The following is a 26,924-nucleotide window of genomic DNA, read 5'->3' as shown; positions in this document are numbered from 1 at the left end:
ATTAAAAGCTTTTAAGCACAGAATGTGAGGTAAATAATCAGTCAACATGAATTTATGGTTTGGTATTTAGTTTTAGTCAAAGATCTTCCTTCTGTTTTAATGACAGCATCACGCGAAAAGCAAGTTTGTGTAAAAACTCATGATCATGTTCTCCAACATGATTTGAGAGACTCTTGTGCATAAGAACTTCTGAACTTTTGTACAAAGGGGTCTGTTTATTTCAAGGTTTAAATCAAATTATGAATCATACATCTTCACACTGTAAACCCTAACGCTCAAAATACTTCATTGGTTTGAGTAGGACAAACTTAAATTAAACAAATTAGTTCAGTTAAGTTAACTGTTATGAGTATTTAGAACTTTCTTTTTCTTTTGAGTTCACAGCACTGACATATTTCAGGTAAACTGAACTGTTTCATTGTTCTGAGTTGTATGAACTCATTTCTTTTAATTTAGACTAATTTAAATTTAACTGAAACTGGGCTGGGATTTCTATATCCCAGCATGCTTTTCCCATCGCACTTGAAAGGGAGAGTAAATGCAAAAATTAAATGTAATATAATGTTTTTTTATTTGTGCATGATTAATGTTAAGTTGGAGATTTAGTAATTAATGTTTTGTTACGCTAATTTAGAAGAGTTTCTGTTAATGTGGGTTTTTGGATGGTTACCATCATGGTGACAAGTGAAGTAAATAACTTGCAAGAACTCAAAATAAAAAAGTTAATTAACTAAACCTTTTATGTTAATTGATATCAAAATGTATGAGTCAGCTAACGCAGTACTTCAAGTTAGGAGCAATTAACACGCATGAGTACTACAAACTCAAAACTTGATAGTTCTGCTTACTTAAAATTGGGAACATCATAACTAAAAAAAATAATAATAAAAAAAAATGATGTAACTGATTACCTCAATTTTTTTGAGTTAGCCCAACTTATTCCAGTTTATGTTCTCAGGCTTTTGGACCCCACTGTAACTGGTTCATTCTCAAATTTTATGCTTGCATTTTATAATCTCTCACTCTAAACTTTTACTTAGTATTTCAACATTCCTCTTGGCCAAAATCAGTATCACCTCTGTTAATCATAAAGCTATATGTTACTCATTCGAAAATTCATGATCCACTCTTAACCATGTGATCCTCCTTTAACCGTGAGATTGTATGACACATCACTCACCTGCAGTTTAGCTGAAGTGTCTGATTTCTTTCTATAATAAGCTGCTTCTCAGTAACATCCAACACTGGAGAACTGAACCTCCCTTTTGTGTCTGTGTCTTTCAGATAGAAAACACAAAGGCATGTTAGAGGCTGCTGAATAAGACGTTGTGAGGCTTTAATAACCACATTCAGGTGATAAAAGTGATAGTCCATGTAGGACTTACACAACATACAGTATGCATGCCATTTATCAAACTATAGCTTTAAAGCTACATAGAAGCAGACCCATGATTCCTGCTTATAGAGTTATATTTTAGGTGATTCTGAGCACAGCATTACTTTTTCAAGGGTGTTATTGAAGGGCAATTTTTGAGTAATGTTCAGAGGTTCTTAAGGATCTTTACAAGGCAAAGGTAATACATCAAATATAAGGGAGTTTGATGGAATAAATCACATCAGAAAACATCACATCAGTGCAAATTTTAACGAATATTATTTATATAAAAAAAAACCTATCAATGCATCCAGTTCTATTTTCTTTTTACTGTTGGTAATAAATAAATATAAGGTAAATAGGCCTATCAGCTGTAGACTGAGTTCATAATACCATCAATATTTTACTTCTTTATATTGTGACAGATCCAATTCTATATCTATTAACCTACAGAATAAATTAATTAATTAATAAATTGTATTAGGGTTTTCAAAGTAAGTTTTTCAACTTTGCATATGGATATGTTCTAAGGTTCTAATTTAAAAAATGTATCAGACAGATTCTGAGCAAGTGCAGTGCTGTCTTGTTTAAAATTGTTAATTTTTATTTCTAACTTTTCAAACCATAATATATGTATATAAATCTATAGGCCTATAACATGCATCAATTTTATTTATCTGATTAATAAGGCATTGAAGGTCAGGACGCCCATTGAATATATATATAACGAACGTAAAGACTGAAATATTGTGTACTGAATAATTTTACAGGCCTATTTAAAATGATTTACCAAATCCACGTGATGCTGTGACATTAATAGCCTATTTAATATGCAAAATCACGTTTTGTAATCACAAATGCACTAAATCAAAATTAGCGTTTGCATACTGCATTTTTTTTTTAGTAGTAGTTTAGAAAAAAAAACACTTAATTGTGGGTTAAGGTGGCACATAATTCAATATGATTCTAAACATCTTGTCTCTATTCAGACGTGCCCTTTAAAATACGGACCGCTCTCACCATTGTTTATTGCTATTAAAAACGTATAGCATCATTTCCTTTCCATTATTCACACGCTATACGCAGGCCATTCGCAGTCTTTACATTAAAATGGTATTGTAGTTAGACCAATGAAAAAAGGAAGTAGGTGTCAAGCACTTTTTCCCACAGCGAATCCCGCATGGGATTCAAACATGCTCGTTATCAGCCGGTCCACACGCTGAGGTTCCGTTTCAGAAACCATCAACAAAAGCGTCGCGCACTAATGACAGGACGAAAACTTGCCAATTTCAACAAACCTTACACGTCATGCTTGAATAAACGCTAATGAATAGGTGAGAGTTTAAAGAGCGGAGCAAGAAAGAAAGGACAGCCACGACAGGACTAAACACGAACCAGGGCTAAATGTAAATCTGGCTGAAGTCAACGTAGACCCTAAACACCGCATGCACTTGAAAGTGACTTTAATTATGGTTGGAAAATCATAGGAAACGAATTTATCAACGCTACGCATTTAAAGGCTAATTTCTGCGCTTTTAATTATTCAGTCTTTTATTGGAGTGGCTACTTATCACAAACAGTAAAAATATAACGAAATCTATAAAGACGGCTTTGTAAAATTGTTCGTAAAACTGTACACATAGAAAAACTATTAAGTAATTAAAAATGTGTCTATGTCATTTACGTGCTAGTCTAGCCCAAATGGTTAATGAACCAAACCGGGTTTTAGAGGAAAAACGTTTGACATATCTTTTCTTTAGTTCTTTAGAAACAATCTATGCACTATAGTGCACATAATGCCAATTCAATACAAGGGAAATGGTTCTTGATAAGGTTCTTTGTTGAACCCATAAGGTGTTGTAAAGTAGAACCTTTAATTTTATCTAGAAAAAGCTAAACGAATAGGCCTACCTCATATAAAAATATTATTATTACAATTATTACGTGCATTAATGCATTCATTAAATTTTAATAGCTATTTAGGTTTGTTAATTTTATTAGTGAACTTGTTTTATTAGTGCATTTTAGGAATCTTTCTATTTTCGATATTCTATTTAATTTTGCCAAATATATTTCTAACTGTATGGTTTTGAACGCGCAGAAAGGACATGCCTAAAACACGTTTAGCCATTATTCAAGTTCAGTTGTCCATCCTGTGATGTGAGTGGTGAGTTGTTGACCAATAAAGCACTAATAATCACGCACTGCGGACAGTACATCGCTTCACCCCCTGCTTCCTCCCCATGGGTCTGTTTTAGCTATAACACCCTGATTAGCGCTGGTTCCTGCCTCACGGTGGTCATGACCCCGAAGTCATTTATATTAGAACTTCCATTTCACAAAGTCATCAGGCTCAGGAAATAACGCCCTCTCTGTTTCAACCGGGGCCAAACATTGAAGACGGACGCTAAGTAAGAGCTGAGAGGTCTCTACTATCAAAACAACTTGTCCTGTTATGGCAGGCCGTTTAGGCATTAATTTAGGCCTATTTCATAAAACTAACTGATGTGTATTTTTATATTAGTACTTATTATTTTGTTATTAGTAGTAATTATACTTTTCTTGTACATTATTGTATCTCCCTTGTATATAATGGTATATACATATTCATCTATTGTGCACATACATTACTTTGTCTATTTTTATATGCATTTTTATTCACTTATCTTTATTTTACTTTTATTATCTGTGGCTTCTTGCTTTTCTTTCTTCACACTGGAAGCTTCTGAGAGAAACTTCTTGTGTATAAGCATACTTGCATACTTATAGAAGCATACTAACTTGGCAATAAAGCTCATTCTGATTCTAATTCCATAGTCACTAGTGTCATTTTTAATTTAGCTAGTTCATTAGATATTACCAAATCATTAGATACTACTTAACAATCCAGACAGTGACAATTAACTGTTTATTTTTTCTTGAAACAATGTGTAGGCTGATATATATATTGGTCATTGGGTGAGTTTCAGATATCAACTATTCAATTCAGACTATTAGTATGGACAGTATAGTGATTAATTGTATAGATACTAGTCATATTAATTACTAGTCGGCTAATAAAAAAATGTCGCTACTAATGACAAAAATAGATACTAGTTAGTTTTAAGTTATAGATGTTAAATTGGCTTGCCATAGTCTTGGAAAAGTATAAATAGTAGCACATTCGATTTAGCGGGTAATGTTCTTGCGTTTGGCGCGTCATTTTTCTCTTTTGTCATATTATAATTACCAGTTAGGCAAGAATATATTAAAAATACAACAACAACTCGAACAAGTTAGTACATGTCTTCTCTCAAGGTATCATGAAACAGAAATGATGCGCTGGTACTGAGGAATGCCACACACTCACATCCACGCGCATTCCCAAACTGTTCTTCATCGTTTCGCTTTGGTGCAAAATGAAACAACTTGCGTATTTGAGCAACGTGAAAAATAAATTTATGACTTAGATGTTTAATGTGAAAACTTAAAAAAAAAAACAACAACAACAACAACTTACCTTTAGTTAGAACACTCCCTGACAGTCCAAAGATCATCACAAATAATATATCGAACATTCTCTTGGTCTTGCTTGAGGTCCTTTGCTTGGAGATGAACACCTATGAAGGAAACACTGCAGCTCCAATACTCCAGAGAATCAATTCACCTTACAACACCAAACTCCGCTTTCACATGGACTACAAGAAACTTCTGTATTGTCCGGAGTATGAACTCTTGAAGCAGGAGCACCACGCATGAATTCCAGTTAAACTCTTGCCCATTATGACCGCGGGCTGGGATTTATTCATTTCCCACTGCCACCGGAGCTTCCGTGACGCTCATCGACACACCCATCCCGCGCGACTGACGTGACCTACAAGGGCCCGATGTTCTGCACTGCTCCAGTGTGTCCCCTCTACTTCATTAATCATAGCGTGAATAAACAAGCTTATTGCTGTAAATGCTTAAGTTATTCCACCTTTGTAATCCTTAAAAGAGAGTAAATCCATGAGGGGAAACAACTGAGCTTTCTTTCAATGAGACTAGGAATGAGAAAAAGAGATACCAATGGGAATTGTGTTTATGTAGCTTGAATATTAACAATGCAAAATATAGGAAGTAAATAAATTAACAGAAAAGTCAGTAATTAATAGAAAAGAACAAATGGGAATAAATATATTATTCAGATATCACTCATTCATTGATCTCAGTTATATTTCTTCGAAATATCAACTTTGTCTCAGATGTTTCTCCTAAAATTCCTCAGGAGAAATAAAACTGGCATAAATTTGACTCTTTCTGTATAACATCAGTTGTCTATCTACGAGGATATTAAACTCAGATTATTTGGTTTTAGAGGAATTTTTGAGATCGTATTGAAATCTCAATTTGAGCACAGTTTGAGACATCAGTGAGATCTCTCGTAAATCTAGAGGACAGGTGAGATTACTTTGGTCTTTTCTCAGAAGAAAAACATTTAATCTTGCGGTCTAGGAGAAACAATTGAGAAAAAAAGATTCTTCAGTTTAAAGGATTAGTTCACTTTCAAATGAAAATTAGCCCAAGCTTTACTCACCCTCAAGCCATCCTATATGACTTTCTTCTTTCTGATGAACATAATAGGAGAAGTATCGATAAACATCCTGACGCATCCGAGCTTTATAATGGCAGTGAACGGCACCAATGAGTATGAGCTGAAGAAAGTGCTTCCATCCACAATCCATTCATCATAAACGTAGGCTACTTCACAAGGCTCCGGGGGTTCATAAATTCCTTCTGAAGCGAAGCAATGTGTTTGTGTAAAAAAAAATATCCACATTTAAACAAGTTATGAAGTAAAATATCAAGCTTCCGCCAGACCGCCTTCCGTATGCAAGTTATGAAGAAAGAGTTTTACACTTTCTTCGTACATTGAATACGGAAGGCGGTTTGGTGAAAGCTAGATATTTTACTTCATAAATTGTTTAAATATAGATATTTTTTTACACAAACACATCACTTCCTTCAGAAGGCCTTTATTAACCCCCCGGAGCACACGTTTATGATTGATGGATGTGGATGGATGCACTTTCTTCTTCTCATACTCGTTGGTATCGCTCACTGCCATTATAAAGCTTGGATGCATCAAGATATTTAATAATATTTCTCAGATTATCTTCATCAGAAAGAAGAAAGTCATATACACCTAGGATGGCTTAAGTATGAGTAAAGCTTGGGGTAATTTACATATGAAAGCGAACTAATCCTTTAAAAACACTGAGTCATGAATTACACATCATTGAAACATGCAAATATTAAAAAAATAAAACACAGAGTGAAAGTAATGTAGCACCTCTTTTTAATATAGTTCTATTTTCATATATCTATTATAAAGTATCAACATTTGCTCAGTTTTGACATTTACATCCAGTTGTCAGGAATACAGATCATAAAGTGTGCATAACTAAAGGAGTACTGAGTAATGTAATGTCAAATCACAACCAGTAGAGCGAGTCTTAGGGGCTGCCATTGCTTTCTCCCACTGGAGGAGAAGCCAACAATCATTTATTAAAACAAAATCCCTATAAAAACATATAAAATGGTAATAATAATAATAATAATAATAATACAAGACTAAATTGATGTTGGTCATAATTTCTGACATGAGATCAATTTCACAGTTGGACATATTTGAAATGGACAATGAAGTTGAGGGTTTATATCATCCTTAAACAATGAAAAAAAAAAAAATCAAAATGATTCCATTACCATGAATAAATGAATGAAAACTAATATTTAGTCACTGTATGCAAATAATACAAATCTTACCAAGAGAACTCATTCCACTGCAAATAATGAAAGATGTGTATCTCCTCAACCTGCTTGTTATAATCTCTACACTAGTAGTCCACTGTCGAGGCTTTAGGGAGTACAGTTGGTTTGTAAGAATTTGGGGCATAAAGAATCACAGAAGGGAGTGAAGCTGCTGACAGACTGTGGGTGGAGGTTTAAAACGCTGAGCAACAGGAATTGGTGGGAAATTGCTTCCGATGCAGAGGTGTTGATGTTTGCTGTGTGTCTGGACACCACAAAAGCTGGGCCGCTGCACCTCGATCGTGGGCAAATCATCCGTTCTCTGGTGTAAAAATATGTGTGCGTATGCAAGCGTGCGTCACACCTGGCCTTTCGTCTGCTGGTGAATCCAGTCTGTGAACTTTATGACACGTGTGTAAACTCCGGGCCGGTTTTGTCGAGCGCAGCCCTCACCCCAACTCACAATGCCTGCTAGAAACCACCTGCGGCCACGTTCCAGACACACTAAAGGTCCCCCAGAGTCTCCCTGTGCGAACAAAGACGTGAATATATGAACCGTGAACACTGAGAAGCAGATAAATAGTGAATAAGTCCACACTAACCTGACAAGCATCCACTCCTCCCTGAACGTTTCCGGCGCAAAGCATTCTGGGAGTGACTGCATCATCATACATTTTATTGCAAGTGTTGTGACTGATGATGTTAACGGTGGCCTCCTGCAGCAATGTGGCCAGTTCACCTGAAATTTAGAAGGTTTTAGATAAAAACAATGCATTTGATGATATTAAATGGTGTCTGCGGCATAATTTACTTGTATAATATTTCCAAAACCGTTCTGCTTTTTAAAGTTTACTGATATAAAAATACTTGGTAACACCTTACAATAAGGTTTAATATCACACAAAAGCAGCTGATGCCATTTTTGCACCTCAGTTATCGACTGTATTTACTGTAAAATGAAATTGGAGATCTTCAGTATTATTAGTATGCCTATGGTTAAATTGTTTAAGTGTTTGTCTTGTTGGTAGAATGATTATTTTGTACACTGTAATAGATTATAAGATAATAAACAGGTAAGATTTTAAAACAGTTTCTTCTCAAATCAATATTTCATGTCCCTGTCATTATTAATGTGCTGTGTAATAAGTGGTACAACTGTATATTATCCCTTAAACGTCCATCTTTTTTTAACTTGTTTGTTCTTCTAGGATCAAAACTGCTTCTGGTTCCTGATCAACCTGTCAGGGATTATTTTGCAATAACAACTGGCTGGTTGTGCAGTAAGCCTTTATTAAAATATAAGAATAAATTAAAACCAACTTCAGTAATTTCTTATTAGTTAGGCATCCATTTTAGGATCAATTTTAAATAAGATCACCATAAAAATATAAGTACTAACCAAACTCAGTTAGCAGCACTACAGGTAGCATATCTAATGTGTGACTTTCCCATTTCAATGGGGATCCTGGGGGATTTTTCAGTGTGGTCAAAGATGACTTTGGAATGCATTTTTCTTATCTTTAGTCATCATATGAATCATGTGTTTGAAGGGGGGGGGGGATAAAGTTGACTTGTTTCAGCTGAACAAGAAGCAATTGTTTGTTCTGAATGTGTTTCTACATTGTGACGTACCTTCTTCGGTCAGAACCCCCCATCCAGTGACAAAGCAGCTGGTTCCAGAGGTGAAGGCGTGAGAGGCGGCAGGAACGCAGACGGGCTGTACCAACTCATTGAAAAAAACAGGGGCGCTTAGTTCTAGTAGGGCGATGTCATAGTCGGAGGTGAATTGGTCGTATTGCGAATGCAAGACAATACGGCGGATTTGCCTGGTGGCTGCTGCGTTGCTGACCGAGTTCATTACTCGCATACCCATGTAGGCCCTCCATGACCGCGCATCAGAATACCTGCCAAAACATGAGCAAGCACTTATAGCTGAAGCGTCGCATAATTTGGAGTGCGAGAGACAACAGATTTAGATGCTGTGTTTATTAAAGGGTTAGTTCACCCAAAAATTAAATTTCTGTCATTAATTACTCACCCTCATGTCATTCCACACCCGTAAGACCTTCATTCATCTTCAGAACACAAATTAAGATATTTTTGATCAAATCCGAGAGCTGTCTGACCTCTGATAGACTGCAATGTTATTACCACATTCAATGTCCAGAAAAGTAGTAAAAACATTGTTAAAATAGTCCACGTGACTGCAGTGGTTCAACCTTAAAAGATTAGTTCACTTTCAAATAAAAAGTTTCCTGATAATTTACTCACCCCCATGTCATCCAAGATGTCCATGTCCTTTTTTCTTCAGTCGAAAAGAAATGAAGGTTTTTGATGAAAACATTCCAGGATTATTCTCCTTATAGTGGACTTCAATTGGACCCAAACGGTTGAAGGTCAAAATTACGGTTTCAGTGCAGCTTCAAAGGGCTTTAAATGATACCAGACAAGGAATAAGGGTCTATCTAGCGAAACAATCGGTCATTTTCTAAAATAAAATAAAAATGTATATGCTTTATAAACACAAATGATCGCCTCGCAAGTGCTTCTGCCAGACCGCCTTCCGTATTCTTCAAAAATCTTTCGACTGAAGAAAGAAGGACATGGACATCTTGGATGACATGGGGGTGAGTAAATTATCAGAAAATTTTTCTTTGAAAGTGAACTAATCCTTTAATGTTATGAAGCGATGAAAATACTTTTTGTGCGCAAAAAAACAAAAATAACTATTGATTCAACAATTTTTCCTCTTCCCTGAAGTCTGTTACGCAGTTGGCGCAGTGCTGCATTTCCGTGTTTACATCCGAACCCCGGCTTGGTAATTTCATTGCTTTCAGTGGAGGATAAAAAAACCTCTCGGATTTTATCAAAAATATCTTAATTTGTGTTCTGAAGATGAACGAAGGTCTTACTGGTGTGGAATGACATGAGGATGAGTAATTAATGACAGAAATTTCATTTTTGGGCGAACTAACCCTTTAAAGAACAAAATAAAATAAAATAAAACAAAAACAGTTAAAAGTTTAAAAGATTTAAAAGTTTAGGGGCGGTTTAAATTAATTTTTAATTAAATTAGTTTTTGAAAGAAGTCTCTTATGCTCACTAGGGCTGCATTTATTTGAAGAAAAATACAGTAAAAACAGTAATATTGCGAAAAATGATTACAATTTAAAATAATTGTTTTCTATTTTAATATATTTTAAAATGTAATTTATTCCTGTGATGGCAAAGCTCCGTTACTCCATTCTTCAGTGTCACATGATTCTTCAGAAATCATTCTAATATGCTTTTACTCATCATTTACTCACCCCCATGTAGTTCCAAACCTGTATGAATTTCTTTGTTCTGCTGAATGCAAAGGAAGATATTTGGAAGAATGTCAGTAACCAAACAGATCTCGCCCCCATTGACTACCACAGTATTTATTTTTCCTTCTATGATAGTAAATGGGGGGCGAGATCTCTTTGGTTATTGACATTCTTCCAAATAACTCTCTTTGTGTTCAGCAGAACAAAGAAATTCATACAGGTTTGAAACTACTTGAGGGTGAGCAAATGATGACAGAATTTTCATTTTTGGCTATCCCTTTAATGCATCCTTGCTGAATCAAAAAAAAAATCTTACTGACCCCAAACCTTTAACGGCAGTGTAGGTGCCTGAATGAAACCTCACTTGATTGCATCTGAGTCCTGAAAGCAGTGAGCTGCAGAGACGAGCCAGCGGCTGGCCACCAAAGATGCCCCACAAACATGACCATAACGCTCCATTTGAAGGCTGACCTGCCATGGCCATGAGCCTGTCTGGGCATCCGTTCCACCCACAATCTTTGCCCTCTTCCTGGGCCTTGTGCCACAACCTACATGCACAGCATGACATTTGTAGGATTTGTTACTGTTGCAAGCAAATTATCTTTATTATAGGCAGTTAAATTGAAGTAAAAATGTCATTCTTTAAACAAGCTCACCACAGCGCAACTCATCTGAACCATCTTTGCAGTCTTTGATGCCGTCACACTCCGGATTGATCTTACTCAAGCACTTTCCACTGGCACATTTGTAGGAGGAGGGAGAGCATCCTTTTGAAACTGCAAAGGATCAGGCAGACATAATTCGGCATCATTGATAAAATAATGAAATTATAAACATTGTCTTAGTCCATAGTCCAGTCTTTCTGACTGTGTCATTGTACATGTGTGCTTGTTTTGAATATGTTTGTACTGAAAACCATGTGGCTTGATTGTCCAAATGCTTTTTTGGGCCAAAAAGCCCTGAAGGATGACTGAATAGAACCGAATTGTAGGCAAAGTGGGTTTTAATCACATGCTCTTGTGCAGTTGAGTTCATCGCTGCGATCTTTGCAGTCCACAATCCCATCACACACTGATGCTTTGGGGAGGCAGATTTTGTTTGGGCACATATGGTAGCATTTACCTCCTAAAAAGTGGGCAAATTGAACACAAAAAGAAATGAGTTTGACAAACTCATAGGGGTATTCACACACATACACACCAGAACTTAGGTAGGTCTTACCACAAACTCTCTCCACACGTCTGTAGCAATAAAAATAGACATCTCTGGGTATCAGTGAATGCAGGAAGAGAGCAATTTTGCTGCATGAGGTATTAAATCTTCATAAGGACTGATAGACACTCTTACCACAGTTAGTCTCTTCACTGCTGTCACCACATGCCGTGTTACACTGGCTGTGTGGTCTGCACTGACCATTACAATAAACTTCTCCTGGTTTACACGTGTCTAAAAGCAAAGTGGAGCAGGTTTAAATGAGACAACAATGGATGGCAGAAAAGAATGCAAGTATAAAATTTAAATGTAACTCATGTGCTTACTGCACTTAGACTCATCTCGTCCATCAGAACAGTCTTTTTCTCCATCACACACTTTCCTCAGAGGAATGCACTTGCCATCTCCACAGCGGAACTGCCTCGGACATGCTAATATCGGAGAATAAACATGATCATTACTTACTGGGTTATACATTTGTGCTTTGAAAATGATTCAGTAAGATTACATTTATTTTCTTTGTAATGTCATAAGTTAAGAATTTTATTTTGGATTTTCGAGTTCACACTTACATTTAATTAAATAGAGTAAAGGTTATGCGTATTTGGCATGCTGTCTGAGGGGAGGGCTCCGAATTCAGAATTTGGCCTGAACCCAGAGTACTCCCCCCCCCCCCATCCCAGGTTGGGATAGGAGTAGATATAAGTGAGGAGATGGGGTGGTGGACGGATGCTGGAAAACTGTCATTGAACAGAGGTAAGTCTGCTGTATATATACCTCCTAATGCTAACTGAGTTGATTAACCGAATAAGCTCCTCCCGTGTTAATTAGGTTAATTATCTGAACGTGCTCCTCCCGAACTTTGTTAATAAAACCTCATTAAGAAATTAATCTGTAACTACATTTTCCATTTCCCAAGTAGGGTACAAAATATGGCCTCATACTCTTATAAAAAATTAATGATTACATTCACCGATCATTTGTTGTAAAAAATAAAAAAATGTTAATCTTCATAAAAAGTTGACTTTTGATCAAATCAATGTTTCCCTGTAGTAACTTGGGTTGAATGACTGAGCTTAAATGCAGTAAGCACTAAATAACGTGTAAAAATTTTTTTGACAAAATGTAATGATATTATTTATTTGTCTTTCCACCATGCTGTAGAAAGGATGCAAATGATTTTGCATTTTAGATTTCACAATTTTAAAGAATGATTCTGTATTCTGAATAAGAATGATTTTGTAATGATTCTGTATTTTTTGTAACAGGGAAAATCATGCGGCAACAGGGCAGCATACAAAATGTGGGACACAGCTAAAATCATGATTAAAAAATGTAATTAACTGTAGCATTATGTGTGGTTTCACTTTAAGTCACGGCCTCATGTGAATGACGTTATTAGGCATGGCTGAGGATAGAGGCGCGTGAAATAAAAAGAGAGTATGGTGGTTTTGGATCAAGACTGATTCGATGTGATGCTTTTTATAACAAAAACATACATTAATCCTTTCATGCATGAATTATGACAACGTATTTTTTTTCCCATGTGTGGAAACCCAACTCAGACTATGTAGAAAACGCTCATGCTCCCTCCAGTCTATCAGAGTACCTCGATTTACCATTATTAGCTCATAATTCTGGACACATTTCTACCGTAGCTCTCCTCTCTGAGAAAACCACAGACTGAAATCTACATTGATCTATTGATATTTTCAGACTGTGAAAAAAAAACTAGCGATCAGGTGTTTTCAGTCTCATCTGAAATCAGCAGTGTTGGGGTAACGCATTGCAAGTAACATGCATTACATGATTAGATTACTTTTTGATGTACCGAGTAAAGTAACAAATTATAAGTAACGTGCATTACGTAAAAAGATTGCTTTTTTGATGCAACAAGTAAAGTAATGCATTACGTGTAACATGCATTAGATAATCAGATTACATTTTGATGTACCGAGTAAAGTAACAAATTATAAGTAACGTGCATTACGTAAAAAGATTGCTTTTTTGATGCAACAAGTAAAGTAATGCATTACGTGTAACATGCATTAGATAATCAGATTACATTTTGATGTAATAAGTAACGTGCATTACATAATGAGATTGCTTTTTTGATGCAACAAGTAATGCATTACATGTAACATGATTTATGTAATCAGATTACTTTTTAGATGTAACTAGTAAGGCAGTGCATTACAAGTAACAGGCATTACATAATCAGGTTACTTTTTTGATGTAACTAGTAAAGCAATGCATTACAAAATTTAGATTACTTTTTGATGTAACGAGTAAAGTAACATTATAAGTAATGTGCATTACGTAATGAGATTGCTTTTTTGATGCAACAAGTAACGCATTACAAGTAACATGCATTATGTAATCAGATTACTTTTTTGATGTAACAAACAAAGTAATGCATTACAAGTAACATGCATTATGTAATCCGATTATTTTTTTAACATAACTGCAAATTACATTTTAATGACACAAATATATTTATTTACAAATAAATGTTATTGTTTAAGTATTTCAAGAACAACAGTCACAGTAATAGTATGAAATGTAGCTGAAATTTAACTAGTGATGCATGATGTCCAAATTAGTGGACAGATGATTAATCAGAATTTCCTCCCAATCTAAAATCAGTACTTGGAAAATGTAACAATGATATGACTTCCTAGATGTTACAACATTTTTTGCCTGCAAGGGTCTCCTAGAATAAAAGGAATGGATGGATATTCCGGAGAAATTTGGCATTTTTGACTGGCAGTCGGTCATCTTGGTTTGAAGAAAAAAAATTCCACATACAATGGCTTGCCACTTGGTGGCAGTGTATAGGATGATGCACTAGTGTCCACTGCAATGGTTGATGTGCAACTGTGCAATCAAATCCACTGTCCACTGTAGTGATCTCTATGCTTTAAAGGGTTAACATAATTAATAATCAAAAGTAATTTAAAATAAATAATTGTTTATATTACATAATATTTTATCTAATAGTTCTCACCAAAACAACAACAAAAATATAATGCTTGGGATAATGCTTTACTTTTAATGGCCCTGAAACATCACAAAGCAGTAACAGAGACAATTGTTCCAAATGCAAAACAGTTATAGATAAAAACAGAATACAAAGAACTCACCACTTTCAGGAGAGAAGGCTCTGTAGATCAGGTAAAAACCTTTATGTGTCAAAGACTCATCCGAGTGAAAGTGCAGCAGGACGGGTGAAGAATAGATCCTCTTTCTGCTGCTGTCCCCAACCGGGTTACAGAGTCTGTGGAAGCATAGAAAAAAAACATACACACGCATATATAGACATGCACACAAATATACTGTGAGTTCAGCAAAAAAATATGATCTGATTCTCATAGGATGCATTATAAACAGTGCATGTAGACCTACAGCTCGTATATGGAAGTCTAAGGCAACGGTTTTCAACACGTGAAAGACATGACACTCACTTGACGCCACCTATTTCCAGCCAATCTTTTTCGCAGGTGCTCGAGGCTGGTGAATCTTGAATGTCTAGCATCACAATGGTCACGGAGAGAAGGTATCCCGGCAACGGAGCCTAAAAGTGAAACCAGACTCTCAACGGACGCACTCTTACACAAAGCAGCGGCCACCCTGCGGCCCTCGTCTCAAAGAGGGAGCATCCCAGGCCTCTGAATGGGGTTCACAGGGCATGCATGCTAACAATGGGAAAGAGGCTCATGGGATACATGGGAAAGCCTTTAGCCTTAGCTCACCCTGATTTTCCAGTTACAGTCCACATTTGGAGGGTAGTAGGCGGGGTAGTAAGGGGACGTCACTGTGCCGTTCCATGCAGTGAGGAAACCACCGCACTCTATAGAAAAAACAGTGACACGGAACCTAAGAGTGGAATAACGACTACAATGATAGTGTCTCATCCTGACCACTAATTCACACACCGGTTTTGGGTATAGCCTGGAAATAAGCTTTGAAGATGGCTCCTTGCCTCTGACGACTGAATGAAAATGTGACAAGCATGACGTTCCCAGAAGATGTCAGTTTCATTACAGGGGACGTCCCTGATATTGGCAGACCACACCATCTGAGAAGAAGAGAGATGATGTTTGATGTTCAGGCCACTTTACTATGACAATGACAGTATGAAAACAAAACAAAAAAAAAACAGCATTCAGGTGTGGAGTGAAGAGGAATCTTATTGTTAGGGGCAAAGCATCATAAGTTTATATTATTTGCATGCTCAAATCTCAATTCAAATCATGCCACATCATATTCTGCTCATGTATCTTGCCACTGACATCAAACCTGGTCTTTATGCGGCATATTTGACAGCTACAGCAGAGGTGTTCAGCAATGATCGACTTAAAATTCTGTCTGTTCCTCACAAAAAATAATCATATGGATTCAGAAGACTTGGAATATACACTACTGTTCAAAAGTTTGAGGTCAGTAAAATATGAAAGAAAATCTTTTGTTCAGCAAGGACGCATTAAAATTATCAAAAAAGTAAAGACTTCTATATTGTTACAAAATATTTCTGTTTCAAATAAACGCTGTTCTTTTGATCTTTCTATTCATCAAATAATTCTGAAAAAATTACTAATTTCACAGAAGTATTAATCAGCACAACTGTTTTCAACACTGATAATAATAAGAAATGTTTCTTGAGCATCAAATCAGCACATTAGAATGATTTCTGAAGGATCATGTGACACTGAAGACTGAAGTAATGATGCTGAAAATTCAGCTTTGCATCACAGGACTGAATTACATTTTAAAATATATTAAAATAGAAAACAGTTATTTTAAATTGTAATAATATTTCACGTTTTTTACTATTTTTGATCAAATACATGTAGCCTTGGTGAGCATATGTGACCCTGGACCACAAAACCAGTCATAAGGGTCAATTTTTTGAAATTGAGATTTATACATCACCTGAAAGTTGAATAAAAAATGGTTTGTTAGGATAGGACAATATTTGGCCGAGATACAACTATTTGAAAATCTAGAATCTGAGGGTGCAAAAAAATCAAAATATTGAGAAAATCGCCTTTAAAGTTGTCCAAATGAAGTCCTTAGCAATGCATATCCACTCACAAAAATACATTTTGATATATTTACGGTAGGAAATTTACAAAATATCTTCATGGAACATGAATATCTTAATGATTTTTGGCATAAAAGAAAAATCGATAATTTTGTCCCATACAATGTATTGCTAGCTATTGCTATAAATATACCAGTGTGACTTATGACTGGTTTTGTGGTTCAGGGTCACATAGAGGACTTCTTTCAAAAACTTTTTAAGAAAATCGGTAACACTTTACTTTAGTGTCCAGTTCTCACTATTAACTAGTTGCTTATTAGCATGCATATTACTAGGATATTGGCTGTTTATTAGTACTTATAAAGCACATATTAATGCCTTAATCTGCATGACCATATTCTACATGCTTTAATTTTACCCAATACCTAAACTTAACAACTACCTTAATAACTATTAATAAGCAGTAATTAGGAGTTTATTGAGGCAAAAGTCGTAGTTAATAGTTAGCTAATAGTAAGAATTGGACCCTAAACTAAAGTGTGACCAAAAAATCTTGTACAGATGTCAATCTTTTGCACGGCAATGCAGTTATAAGGTCATACAAATCACTTTTATAGTGCTTTTTTTGACATTTTTGGAGTTTGACAGTGTCCGTTTCCATTAAGAAAAAAGTATGAAGATTCTGCTAAAAATATTTCTTTGTGATCCAACAAAGAAAACACAGGTTTGGAATGACAACAAATTGAATTACAGAATTTTCATTTTTGGGTGGACTAAACCTCCAAGCTTTATAATTCAATTTTAGAGCACCAAATTAAGGCCAGGAGACGTACAGACTATGTTCAGTGCTCATTTAAAAACATTGAGAGTAAGTGTCGATGCTGCAAATGGACAAAAATTGCTTTTCTCTATGTGATGTCACACTTACCTAGCGATGATCTTGTTCTGAAGCGGCAGTAGAAAATCATATGCAGAAAGTTTGTTGGCAGAGCAGCTTCCTGGTGTTGCCCCTTGAAGTGTGAGAATGACCAGTCGCACGACGTGACCGGACGGCACCCGCAGCCTCCACTGGTAATACGGCTTCTTCGGACTGACAAGACTGAGCGTGCGATTGTTCCCGTACTTAGCGTACAGGTCAAAAGACATGGCTGTTAGGCAGATGGGAGTAAGAAATGATCAGAATAAGAGTATAGATCAAGAATACAATCAGAAAATAATGATTGTAGAGGAATTTTCATGACAGAATGATAGTACGGTAGTGATAGTACACTGTAAGACCTGCCTGGTTGAGGGACTTGCATGCAGAGTTTACTCAGAGGATTAATGGGACATGGTTGCATTTGAACTGCCTTACCTACTTGTGGCGTATATTGTGTTTTTCTTCGCTCACGGTACGACGTATCATGGAGGATACAGAAGAACTTAAGTTTAACCAACATTTGGCAACTCAAATGAGTCAGTGTTCATAAATCATGTGAGTAAACTCAACAGGCTTTACAGTGTATTATGGTTGTACCCTGCAGCCCCAACTGCCACTTGCCACTCTGTAAAGAGTTTGGGTTCTTTGTTTTTTCCGATTTGTCATCAGAATCTTCATCGTCATCGTCCTCAGCATCACCACCGTCATCTGGATTCAAACCTGCAGACATAGAAACACACGTTTAGGTGTTTTCCTTACTTTGGAAAGGACAAAAACAGAGGGATGAAATGCTCTTAACCCAGCAGACGCAGTGTGTCCTCATCCCTCTCCATGTAGTAGCGTTCCTCATTCTTGCTAAAAAGGACCTTGTTGGTTCCAGGTAGGCGACGCTGCAGTCGGGCCGGATTCACTCTCCGGAGTTCCTCAGCAATAGCGGGAGGAGCAGAGAATTTACTCCAGTAGTACACACAAAGACCTTCCACTCCTTCACTGTCATCAGGACACATGACTTTTAACAAGATGGCAACACCTAAAACTGATTTAGTTTGAGTTGATGCAAAATTGCAAATGCTAGCAGATGCCAAATGTATGATGACATAGAAACAGCTCACAAACAGTGATGCTGGGTAAGTTTGCACAGCTGAGCTTGAATAAGGCATCACACCTACACTACAATTCAAAAGTTTGGGTCTGTAAGATTTTTTTTAATGTTTTATGCTCACAGAGGCTTCATTTATTTGAACAAAAATACAATGAAAATAGAACTATTGTGAAACGTTATTACATTTTAAAATAACTGTCTTATTTTTTATATGTATATTTTAAAATGTAACCTATTCCTGTAATGGCAAAGCTGAATTTTCAGCATCATTACTCCAGTCTTCAGTGTCACATGATCCTTCAGAAATCTTTCTAATATGATGATTTGCTGCTCAAGAAACATTTATTATTATTAAGTGTTGAAAACAGTTGTGCTTTTTAATATTTTTGTGGAAACCGTGATACTTTTTTTCAAGATTCTTTGATGAATAGAAAAGAACAGAATTTATTTGAAACAGAAATCTTATTAACGTCTGCACTGTAACTTTTGATCAGTTATTATAGAACTATTAAAAAAATCACATGACAAAATGACAAATTGAAATGAAAACTTAAAATACAATAATAAAAGCTAATTTAAACATTTAATAAATATATTATAATACTAAATAAATAAGACTAAAACAACACTGGACAGCTGTCACAGTTTTTTTATTTGTTATTGATTTTCTATTATTCTTTATTACTCTTTTGTTAACTGATTAGAAGTTCGGCAAGTGATATTTTTTTGAAAAACCATGCAAAATATGTCCCTGCTACCTGACAGACATTACAGAAATAGATAAATCACAACTGTCTCTAACAGCTCTGTAAAACAGCAAAAAATATGCTTTCACAAACAGGGCTTAGATTAAGCCAGGATTAGGCCTTAGTTCAATTAGGACATTTAAGTAGCTTTTATAAACATGCCTTAGAAAAAAACATTACTGTTGTGTATCTTCAGACAAAACAATGGCACTGACATATTTTAAGTTAGGTTAAGTTTATATGTTAAGTTAAGTCAGTATTTTTTTAGTTTAAGTTCAAACATGCATTTTCGTCTGGGACTAAGCTTAAAGGATTAGCTGAACACAATCGGAGTTATATCAATAAATATCCTGACACATCAAAGCTGTATAATGGCAGTGAGCGATACAGATGAGTATGAGCTGAAGAAAGTGCTTCCACCCACATCCATCCATCATGAACGTACTCCACACGGCTCCGGGGGGTTAATAAAGTCCTTCTGAAACAAAGCGATGCATTTGTGTAAAAAAATCCATATTTAACAAGTTATGAAGTAAAATATCTAGCTTCCGCCAGACCGCCTGGAACTGGCGTCGTGTCAGTTATGCTTTTTCTGTAAGTTGAATAGGGAAGGCGTAGGACGTTGCGTAAGCTTTTTGAACTGCGAGAGGCGTTGCGCTTTCTTTCGAAGTTGAATACGCAAGGCAGTCTGGCGGACGCTAGATATTTCACTTCATAACTTGTTAAATCTGGATTTTTTTTTTACACAAATGCATCGCTTCGCTTCTGAAGGCCTTTATTAACCCCCCGGAGCCATGTGGAATACGTTTATGATGGATGGATGTGGATGGATGCACTTTCTTGAGCTTCATACTCCTTGGTATCGCTCACTGCTATTATAAAGCTTCAGGATATTTATTAATATATCTCCGATTGTCTCAGTCAGTGTTTCAATCTCGGAAAGACATCAATACAGTCTTAGAATAATATCTCACATAGCATTACATTTACCTCAGGTAAGTCATTTAGTGTCCACAGCATGTTAGTTCACAAGAGAAATGAACTTTTGTTGGTATCGCTCACTGCCATTATAAAGCTTGTATGCGTCAGGATATTTATTAATATATCTCCGACTGTGTTAATCAGAAAGAAGAAAGTCATATACACCTAGGATGGCTTGAGGGTGAGTAAAGCTTGGGGTAATTTTCATTTGAAAGTGAACTAATCCTTGCCTGTGAAACCGGGGGTCACACTTTTTTAGCTAATCACAAATAGGCTAAATTTGCGTGTTTGCGTTGTTGGTTTTAGAGAGAGGTAGTTAAAGTTATCCAAATGGCACAAGTTCCTGTAGCATACTGTGCAATTACTTAATACTTACAGCACATTAAAATGTGAAAATTCACTGATTATTGTATTTTTCAGTCAGTCAATCAGTCTCACTTAGTCCCAATCACACACAAATCAATTGAATCAATGTGCATACAAATGCAATGGATAAAAAAAAAAATGTTATTTATAAATAAACCATACTGTGACATGTGTTTATGTACAGACTCACCTAAATGCAATAATTCCTGAGTGCTGGTAATACGAGCTCCAAGGTGAAGAATCATACAACTCTGAGAACTTAGATCCACGACACGCCAACCAAAAGGAAGTAAAGAGATGACAGAGACACCATGAAATAACTGATTACCATGACAAACATCAGCCGTTATTCCATTTCAGATCTACTTCTGCACACTGCAAACAAACCACTGATAACATCTACCAAGGTCATGAAGTTTACGTCTGGTATATACAGTATTTCGGGACGTCGCAGCCAGTGACGTCAGAGCCACGGAAGGCGTGACATCACTGAAGAAGGTGAGACATCAGTGGCCCAGGTGAGACCTGCAGCCTTGGCACAAAAGAGCTGTTCTTGTGCGATTGGCTTTGAGCAACAAGAGCTTTGGGCAACAACAGCGCCATTGTCTGGGGCTCAATGTCATCCCGAAGTGCTGGATGGAAGGGGCGGGCAGGGGGTTTAGACTAACTTTTACGAGCAAAGGAGCACACTTGCAGGCCGTCACTTCTCACAATCGCATTTGCTCGCTATTAAATGGGATTACAGGCATGACACAGGTTACGTTTAGGCTAATTAGAGCATCGCGCTGGACAAAATGCCGCACTTGGCCAGTTTCCTCATCGGCCTCTATTAATCTGTGGACACAAATGCCAACCATTCCCATGATACTGGCACACATTGGCCCTTTTGGCCCAGACTTTCCTGGGCTCTCTTTCGGTGGCCTATATCCTTACTTTCTCTCTCTCTCTCTCTCTCTCTCCTGGCCTACTCTGTCCCCTGGTCTACCTTTCTTTTCTCCGCTGGCTGCAGCCTCTCAGCAAAGAGGTACAGAGCATCTGATTGTGTGTGAGGAAGCCCACAGACAATGTTTTTATTGAAGGACTGCTCTTCCTCTCACTCAGCTTGCCTGGGCCCTGTCCCTCTCACAAACACCGTTCTTGTCCTCGGCCCTGAAAAGCTGCAGTCCTTTGGGAGCCTGTCTCACCGCACCGCCTCACACCGAGCCGGGCTCCGGTTACAGCTGGCTTTACATTTAAGAGGGCCATGGAGCGGCCGAAGACTCGGCAGAGCCTGCTTTACATTTAAAAGGGTGACAATGAGGGACGAGCGCACCACTGGACCTGCAGCTCTGGCGGACTTTGCGTTTGAAAGTGCCAGGGGCGAGCATCGTTCCTTGAGTGGTCTCTGGAGAGCGCCCGCATTCCGGAGAGATCACGGAGAAACCGGCTTTGTTGCCGAGGGCGGCACAGAGAGACTGTTATGTATGTTTATGCTTACGTAATGGCTTAGCGCCTGAGACTGGAGGCGGAACTGTGTAGACGACGGGTCTGCCAGGTCTGGAGAGAAACTGAGGTTGGAGAACTCGATGCTTCCTCCAAGGTAGAACACTGAGGGCGATGGAGAGGCTGCGGGAACAGGAACACACATATGAAGAAATGATACGAGATAATAAGCATTCAGAAACCACACAGAACATTTTAAAATGCTTTCAAAAGTTTGAAATGTTGATTAACACAATGTGCTAGGGATGTAACGGTACGTGTATTCGTCCCGAACCATCATAGTACTGGTGTCACAGTTCGGTGCATACAGTCAGACGACGAATACAGTCAGTCACAGGCGATCCGCACTCCAATCCAGAAGGGGGCGCTTAGTAATGCAATGCAGTTTGCTAACCGCCACAATAGATATGTTTATGTGTAATCTCTCAACCAGTGTTTCAACCTCGGAAAGACATCAATACAGTCTGAGAATAATATCTTACGTAGCATTACATTTACCTCAGGTAAGTCATTTAGTGTCCACAGCATGTTAGTTCACAAGAGAAATGAATTTTGGAGAGGAGCGTTTCACTAAATATATGCACTATATTAGCTTATATAGGCATATATAAACTTGTTAACTTATATGAACTATAAACTTGCATATATAAGACCTGTTAGTAATGTCTTAATTATTTAATACAAGTTATGATAGTAACTGCATAAATGGTCATATTTCAAAAATGAATTGGAGTAGAAAAAAATAATTTTATAATTAGATTTAGAAGTTAATACAAAACCTTCTTGTTCTGCAATATATTTTTATATATATATATATATATATATATATATATATATATATATATATATATATATTTTTTTTTTTTTTTTTTTTTTTTTGCGTGTTGATTATTTTATTAAAAAAATTAATAGCAACTGAACGTAATAGTTTGGGCTCTGTTGTTAATTGTAAACTTTAATAATATAATAATATTATAGTAATTTGCATAAAAGGGCTCCCTGTATATAGTTTACAGCTTTTTCTGAGATAGATTTTAAGAAAATGTTCATTAGAATTGAATTTATTTAAAGAAAGAAAGAGGATTTGTTCAATAAACCACTGTTTAATAAAAAAGAAGAACAAAGAAGCAATTTTATGTTTAGTTTCTTTACCCCCTGCTGTACCAAACCCGTACCAAAACGTGACTTTAATATCGAGGTACGTACCGAACCGCCATGTTTGTGTACTGTTACACCCCTACAACATACCATAGACCAAAAAGTATCTGGACACTTAAAATGTAGGAACATTGTTGAATAATATAATAAAATATTAAATCAAGGGACATTTAAATAAATGTAGCTTGATTTGATATTTTGTTATATAATAAGCACACAGAAAAATAAGAAATAAGCAAATAAGAAATAAGCACAGTTACTTTTAAGAAAATATTTCATTTTTAAGAATTAACACATAAGCAGAGGGAAAAGATGCTATTTAGTTGCCATATATTGTAAAAAGACTTACTAAAAACATATCTGAACAAAAACATATCTTTTCTAGTTACACTACCTTCTAAAAGTTTAGGATCTGTAATTATTCCATGTTTAAAGAAATGGATACTTTTACTCAGCAAAAGTGACAGTAAAGACATTTATGCTACAAACTATGTTTCTGAAGGATCACGTGACACTAAAAACTGGAGTAATGGCTTCTGAAAATTCAGCTTTGCCATCACAGGAACAAATAAAAACATTTTTAAAAAATCTTACCAACCTTAAACTTTTAAACTGTAGTGTTTAATTAAACAAAGAATTATTTGAACACATTACTTAACAATTATTTGAACACTAAATCCACTGTATATCTACCAAAAATAGTCTTCATCGGTTAATTAATAGGAACTGCAAAACTGCATTATTTGTTTGCCACTTGGTTTAATAGTTTATATCTAACACAATGACATTCATACATTTTTAAGTGTGACTTTAATATCCAAAAGTGTCTAAACATCTTTTGGGTGTCACTGTGGATCATGTGAATAAAGAAAAATATCTACAGCAGCCCAATGTATATGAGTAACCTATCCAGCAAAACAAAAATAAGAATATTTTCATGCTCTCCTTGAAGACTCTTCTTGGACAGCCGAGGATGAGAGGCTTGACTAGCTATACTGGAACATACCAGATCATAATCTCAGCATTCCTCTGCAGCAGAGGGTCTTAACTTACATGCAAGGAAATGGAGAGTCAGTGCAATGGCAGCCGAGAGAGGGAGGAGGGGGGAGGCTCTCAGCGCCCACTTACTCCATGCCCCGCAATCCGCTCTCTTGCCCACCGGGCTCTTGATGTCAGACTTGCTGCTAGATGGGCTTGATATCTGGATGGGCTTTGTCACAAAGTCCTGTGAAACACAAGTCGAGAAACGTTGCTGTAACGTCACTTGTTGAGACAGCATACTATATGAGCCGAAGCAAGTCATGATCATTATCACAACCTTTCTGTCACCCTACAACAACCTATGTGTCGTATTTAATTGGCTTCCCCCCATCATTCTAAACATCTTTTCATTAGGAGGAAGGGGTCGCGGAACTAGGATATCCTGGTGGGATTCCCCTGTGGAGCCGCACAAAGCGTAATTTGAGGGTCTGCTTTCCCACGGCCCCTCTCAGCGGTGTCAGCACTCCATCTTTGACAAGCACATTCATGAGACAATCAAGACCAACGTTTGGCAACCCGGTGGCCAAACTAAAAGTTTTAAGTTTATTATCACAGCTGAAATGAGCTTAAAATACCTTTTGTAAGTTTGTATAGAGTAGAGGGGAGTGTTGTAACAGTTTAACCAATTAGAAACTGGAAATTATCATACACTCGTAAAAATAAAGGTTGCCAGCGATGGCATAGAAGAATCATTTTTGGTTTCATAAAGAACCTTTCAGTGAAGAACTATTTTTATAGTGTGAAAAACATTTTAATTATCTAAAGAACCTTTGTGGAATTGAAAGGTTCCATGGATGTTGAAGATTCTTCATGGAACCATTGATGCCAATAAAGAACCTTTATTTTTAAGGGTGTACGTGACCACCAAAATGAGGTGACATAAGTTACAAGACAAAATATATTCCTATTCTGAAAAAACAATCATAATTTGATTGTATAATGATAGAACATGTATGATCTATAAATCAGCAGGTTCTCTTGTATAATTGGATATATAACATCCATGCAAGTTTTTCATCTACGTGCTTAAAAAATAAACTAATAATCATATCATGATCAGACAAGGAGGGTTGTAACACTTTCCAATGTACTTCTACTGGAGCCAAATATTTTCACAGAATACAGACCTACATTTGCACCAACTGAGTAACTAACTTACAATTAACCTATGTTGTGTATTTCTAAATTTGTTTCCAGTTGCAGTTTTAAGTTGAAATATGTCTTTAAAATGTTTAAAATGAAGTGGTGATGAAAATAATATTATGCACATAATTTAAAACATCCATGTTTTCTATTAGCAGCACTGTGTATTTGACAATTTACATAATTTACAACGAATTAAAATACTTTAATTACACTTTAATATTATTTTCGTATTAATCTGCTACAAAATACTTAAATATCAATGAGACACAACACTAAAAAAACTGAGAAACAGATGTTGAAACAATGTTTCCCTCAGGCACACACTATATAATATGTATTCTGTAAGTAAGAATAAACACATTTTAATTAATTATAAGTGTTCAAAAGCATCATCATCGTGTTGAATTCGCTGTAGACGCTGTGTCTGTGCGCGCGGTGCTGATGGAGGGTCTCTCCTACCTGTGCAGGTGCACCGGCGGGGGCGCAGGCTCCTAAACCAGAGACGCTGTAAACTTCGCAGCTCCTGTTTTTGGGAAAAGTCCTCATGGCCCGCTATCTTATGGCTCCGATGCAGCGATACAGAACAATACCTCGGGCAGAGAAATCAGCCCGGAGACGTAGTGAGATCCCGGAGAAACCCGACCTGAGCGGGTCTGGCGCTGCGAGCAATCACTCTCCGTGTCTCTCCGTGAACAGGTGCTGCGCGGCACCCAGCATGCACCGCGGCACAAAGGGAGCACTATGAGCAGGTACAATCCACACAGCCATCCGTGCGACAGAAATTGTGGGCAAACTTCTCCCGTGGTGTGCGTGTGCCATGGGCCACAATGGGCAGTCTGATGTTACATGATTAGAGAGTCATTAAATTAATCGCGAAGAAGAATGCATCATTACAGCGGTCCGTCTGCTGGGGATGAAAAACATCAGGGCATAGCTAAAATATTTGTTTAAAAAGAGTCGGTGTGGATGAATTATTTCCCTGTTGTTTCCCCCGTGTCTCACGTTACGAACCAGCGAGGCGTGCAGCCTGGGAACAAAGTAGACCCAATATATCCCCGTGTGCTGCACACTGTATTTATTACTCAGCCATTCTACACTGGGAGTATTTTTGTTTTTTCTTATGAGAGTACTGTATGTGTTGTCATCTTTGATGTGGATGGGGGTGTTTTTTATTTTAAAATCTCATGGTACGTTTACATGACAACAATGTAAAAACGGAAAAGTTTTTTTCCGTGCATTTTACGACGTTGTCAAAACGAAAACGATCCCCCT

General features: G+C 36.8%; 2 protein-coding genes across 5 annotated transcripts in view; both read right to left on the bottom strand.

Moving 5' to 3' along the window:
• The window catches only part of flt1 (fms related receptor tyrosine kinase 1), a 38,595-nt gene extending 33,403 nt beyond the window's left edge, over positions 1–5,192 (bottom strand). Inside the window, exons 1-2 of one of the 4 annotated variants that reach the window (XM_051882219.1) lie at positions 4,875–5,192; positions 1,181–1,277 (exon numbers count right to left, since the gene is read on the bottom strand). In XM_051882219.1, coding sequence (XP_051738179.1) covers positions 1,181–1,277; positions 4,875–4,932 — 155 coding nt within the window. In that variant the 5' untranslated portion in view covers positions 4,933–5,192. The remainder of the gene's footprint in view (positions 1–1,180; positions 1,278–4,874) is intronic. The other 3 variants (XM_051882221.1, XM_051882222.1, XM_051882220.1) reach the window with 3 other exon arrangements.
• A 1,477-nt stretch (positions 5,193–6,669) lies between these two features.
• On the bottom strand, positions 6,670–26,363 carry LOC127506105 (suppressor of tumorigenicity 14 protein homolog). Its single transcript, XM_051882227.1, has 19 exons — positions 26,112–26,363; positions 24,519–24,690; positions 22,303–22,430; positions 21,016–21,083; positions 18,430–18,620; positions 18,228–18,350; positions 17,640–17,859; positions 15,603–15,745; positions 15,420–15,517; positions 15,132–15,241; positions 14,811–14,944; positions 11,994–12,098; positions 11,803–11,901; positions 11,467–11,580; positions 11,112–11,231; positions 10,820–11,003; positions 8,780–9,051; positions 7,750–7,886; positions 6,670–7,673 (listed from the first exon to the last, which is right to left on the bottom strand). Exons 1-19 carry the CDS (start codon positions 26,196–26,198, stop codon positions 7,506–7,508), a joined length of 2,673 nt encoding a protein of 890 aa, XP_051738187.1. The 5' UTR covers positions 26,199–26,363; the 3' UTR covers positions 6,670–7,505.
• Between the last annotated feature and the right edge of the window lie 561 nt (positions 26,364–26,924).

The sequence above is a fragment of the Ctenopharyngodon idella genome, chromosome 23 (genome assembly GCF_019924925.1).
Source record: "Ctenopharyngodon idella isolate HZGC_01 chromosome 23, HZGC01, whole genome shotgun sequence".
Taxonomy (NCBI): Eukaryota; Metazoa; Chordata; class Actinopteri; order Cypriniformes; family Xenocyprididae; genus Ctenopharyngodon; species Ctenopharyngodon idella.
This window is presented reverse-complemented; position numbering and strand designations above follow the sequence as displayed.

Bases quoted from the DNA above. Each gene is read 5' to 3' on its own strand.
- LOC127506105 (XM_051882227.1), bottom strand. From the start codon at position 26,198: ATGAGGACTTTTCCCAAAAACAGGAGCTGCGAAGTTTACAGCGTCTCT. The intron at 18,351-18,429 runs GTTAAGAGCATT...CTATGTCTGCAG, and splicing joins GGACACACTGCGTCTGCTGG to GTTTGAATCCAGATGACGGT. The intron at 15,746-17,639 runs GTAAGTGTGACA...TCTTCTTCTCAG, and splicing joins CAGAACAAGATCATCGCTAG to ATGGTGTGGTCTGCCAATAT.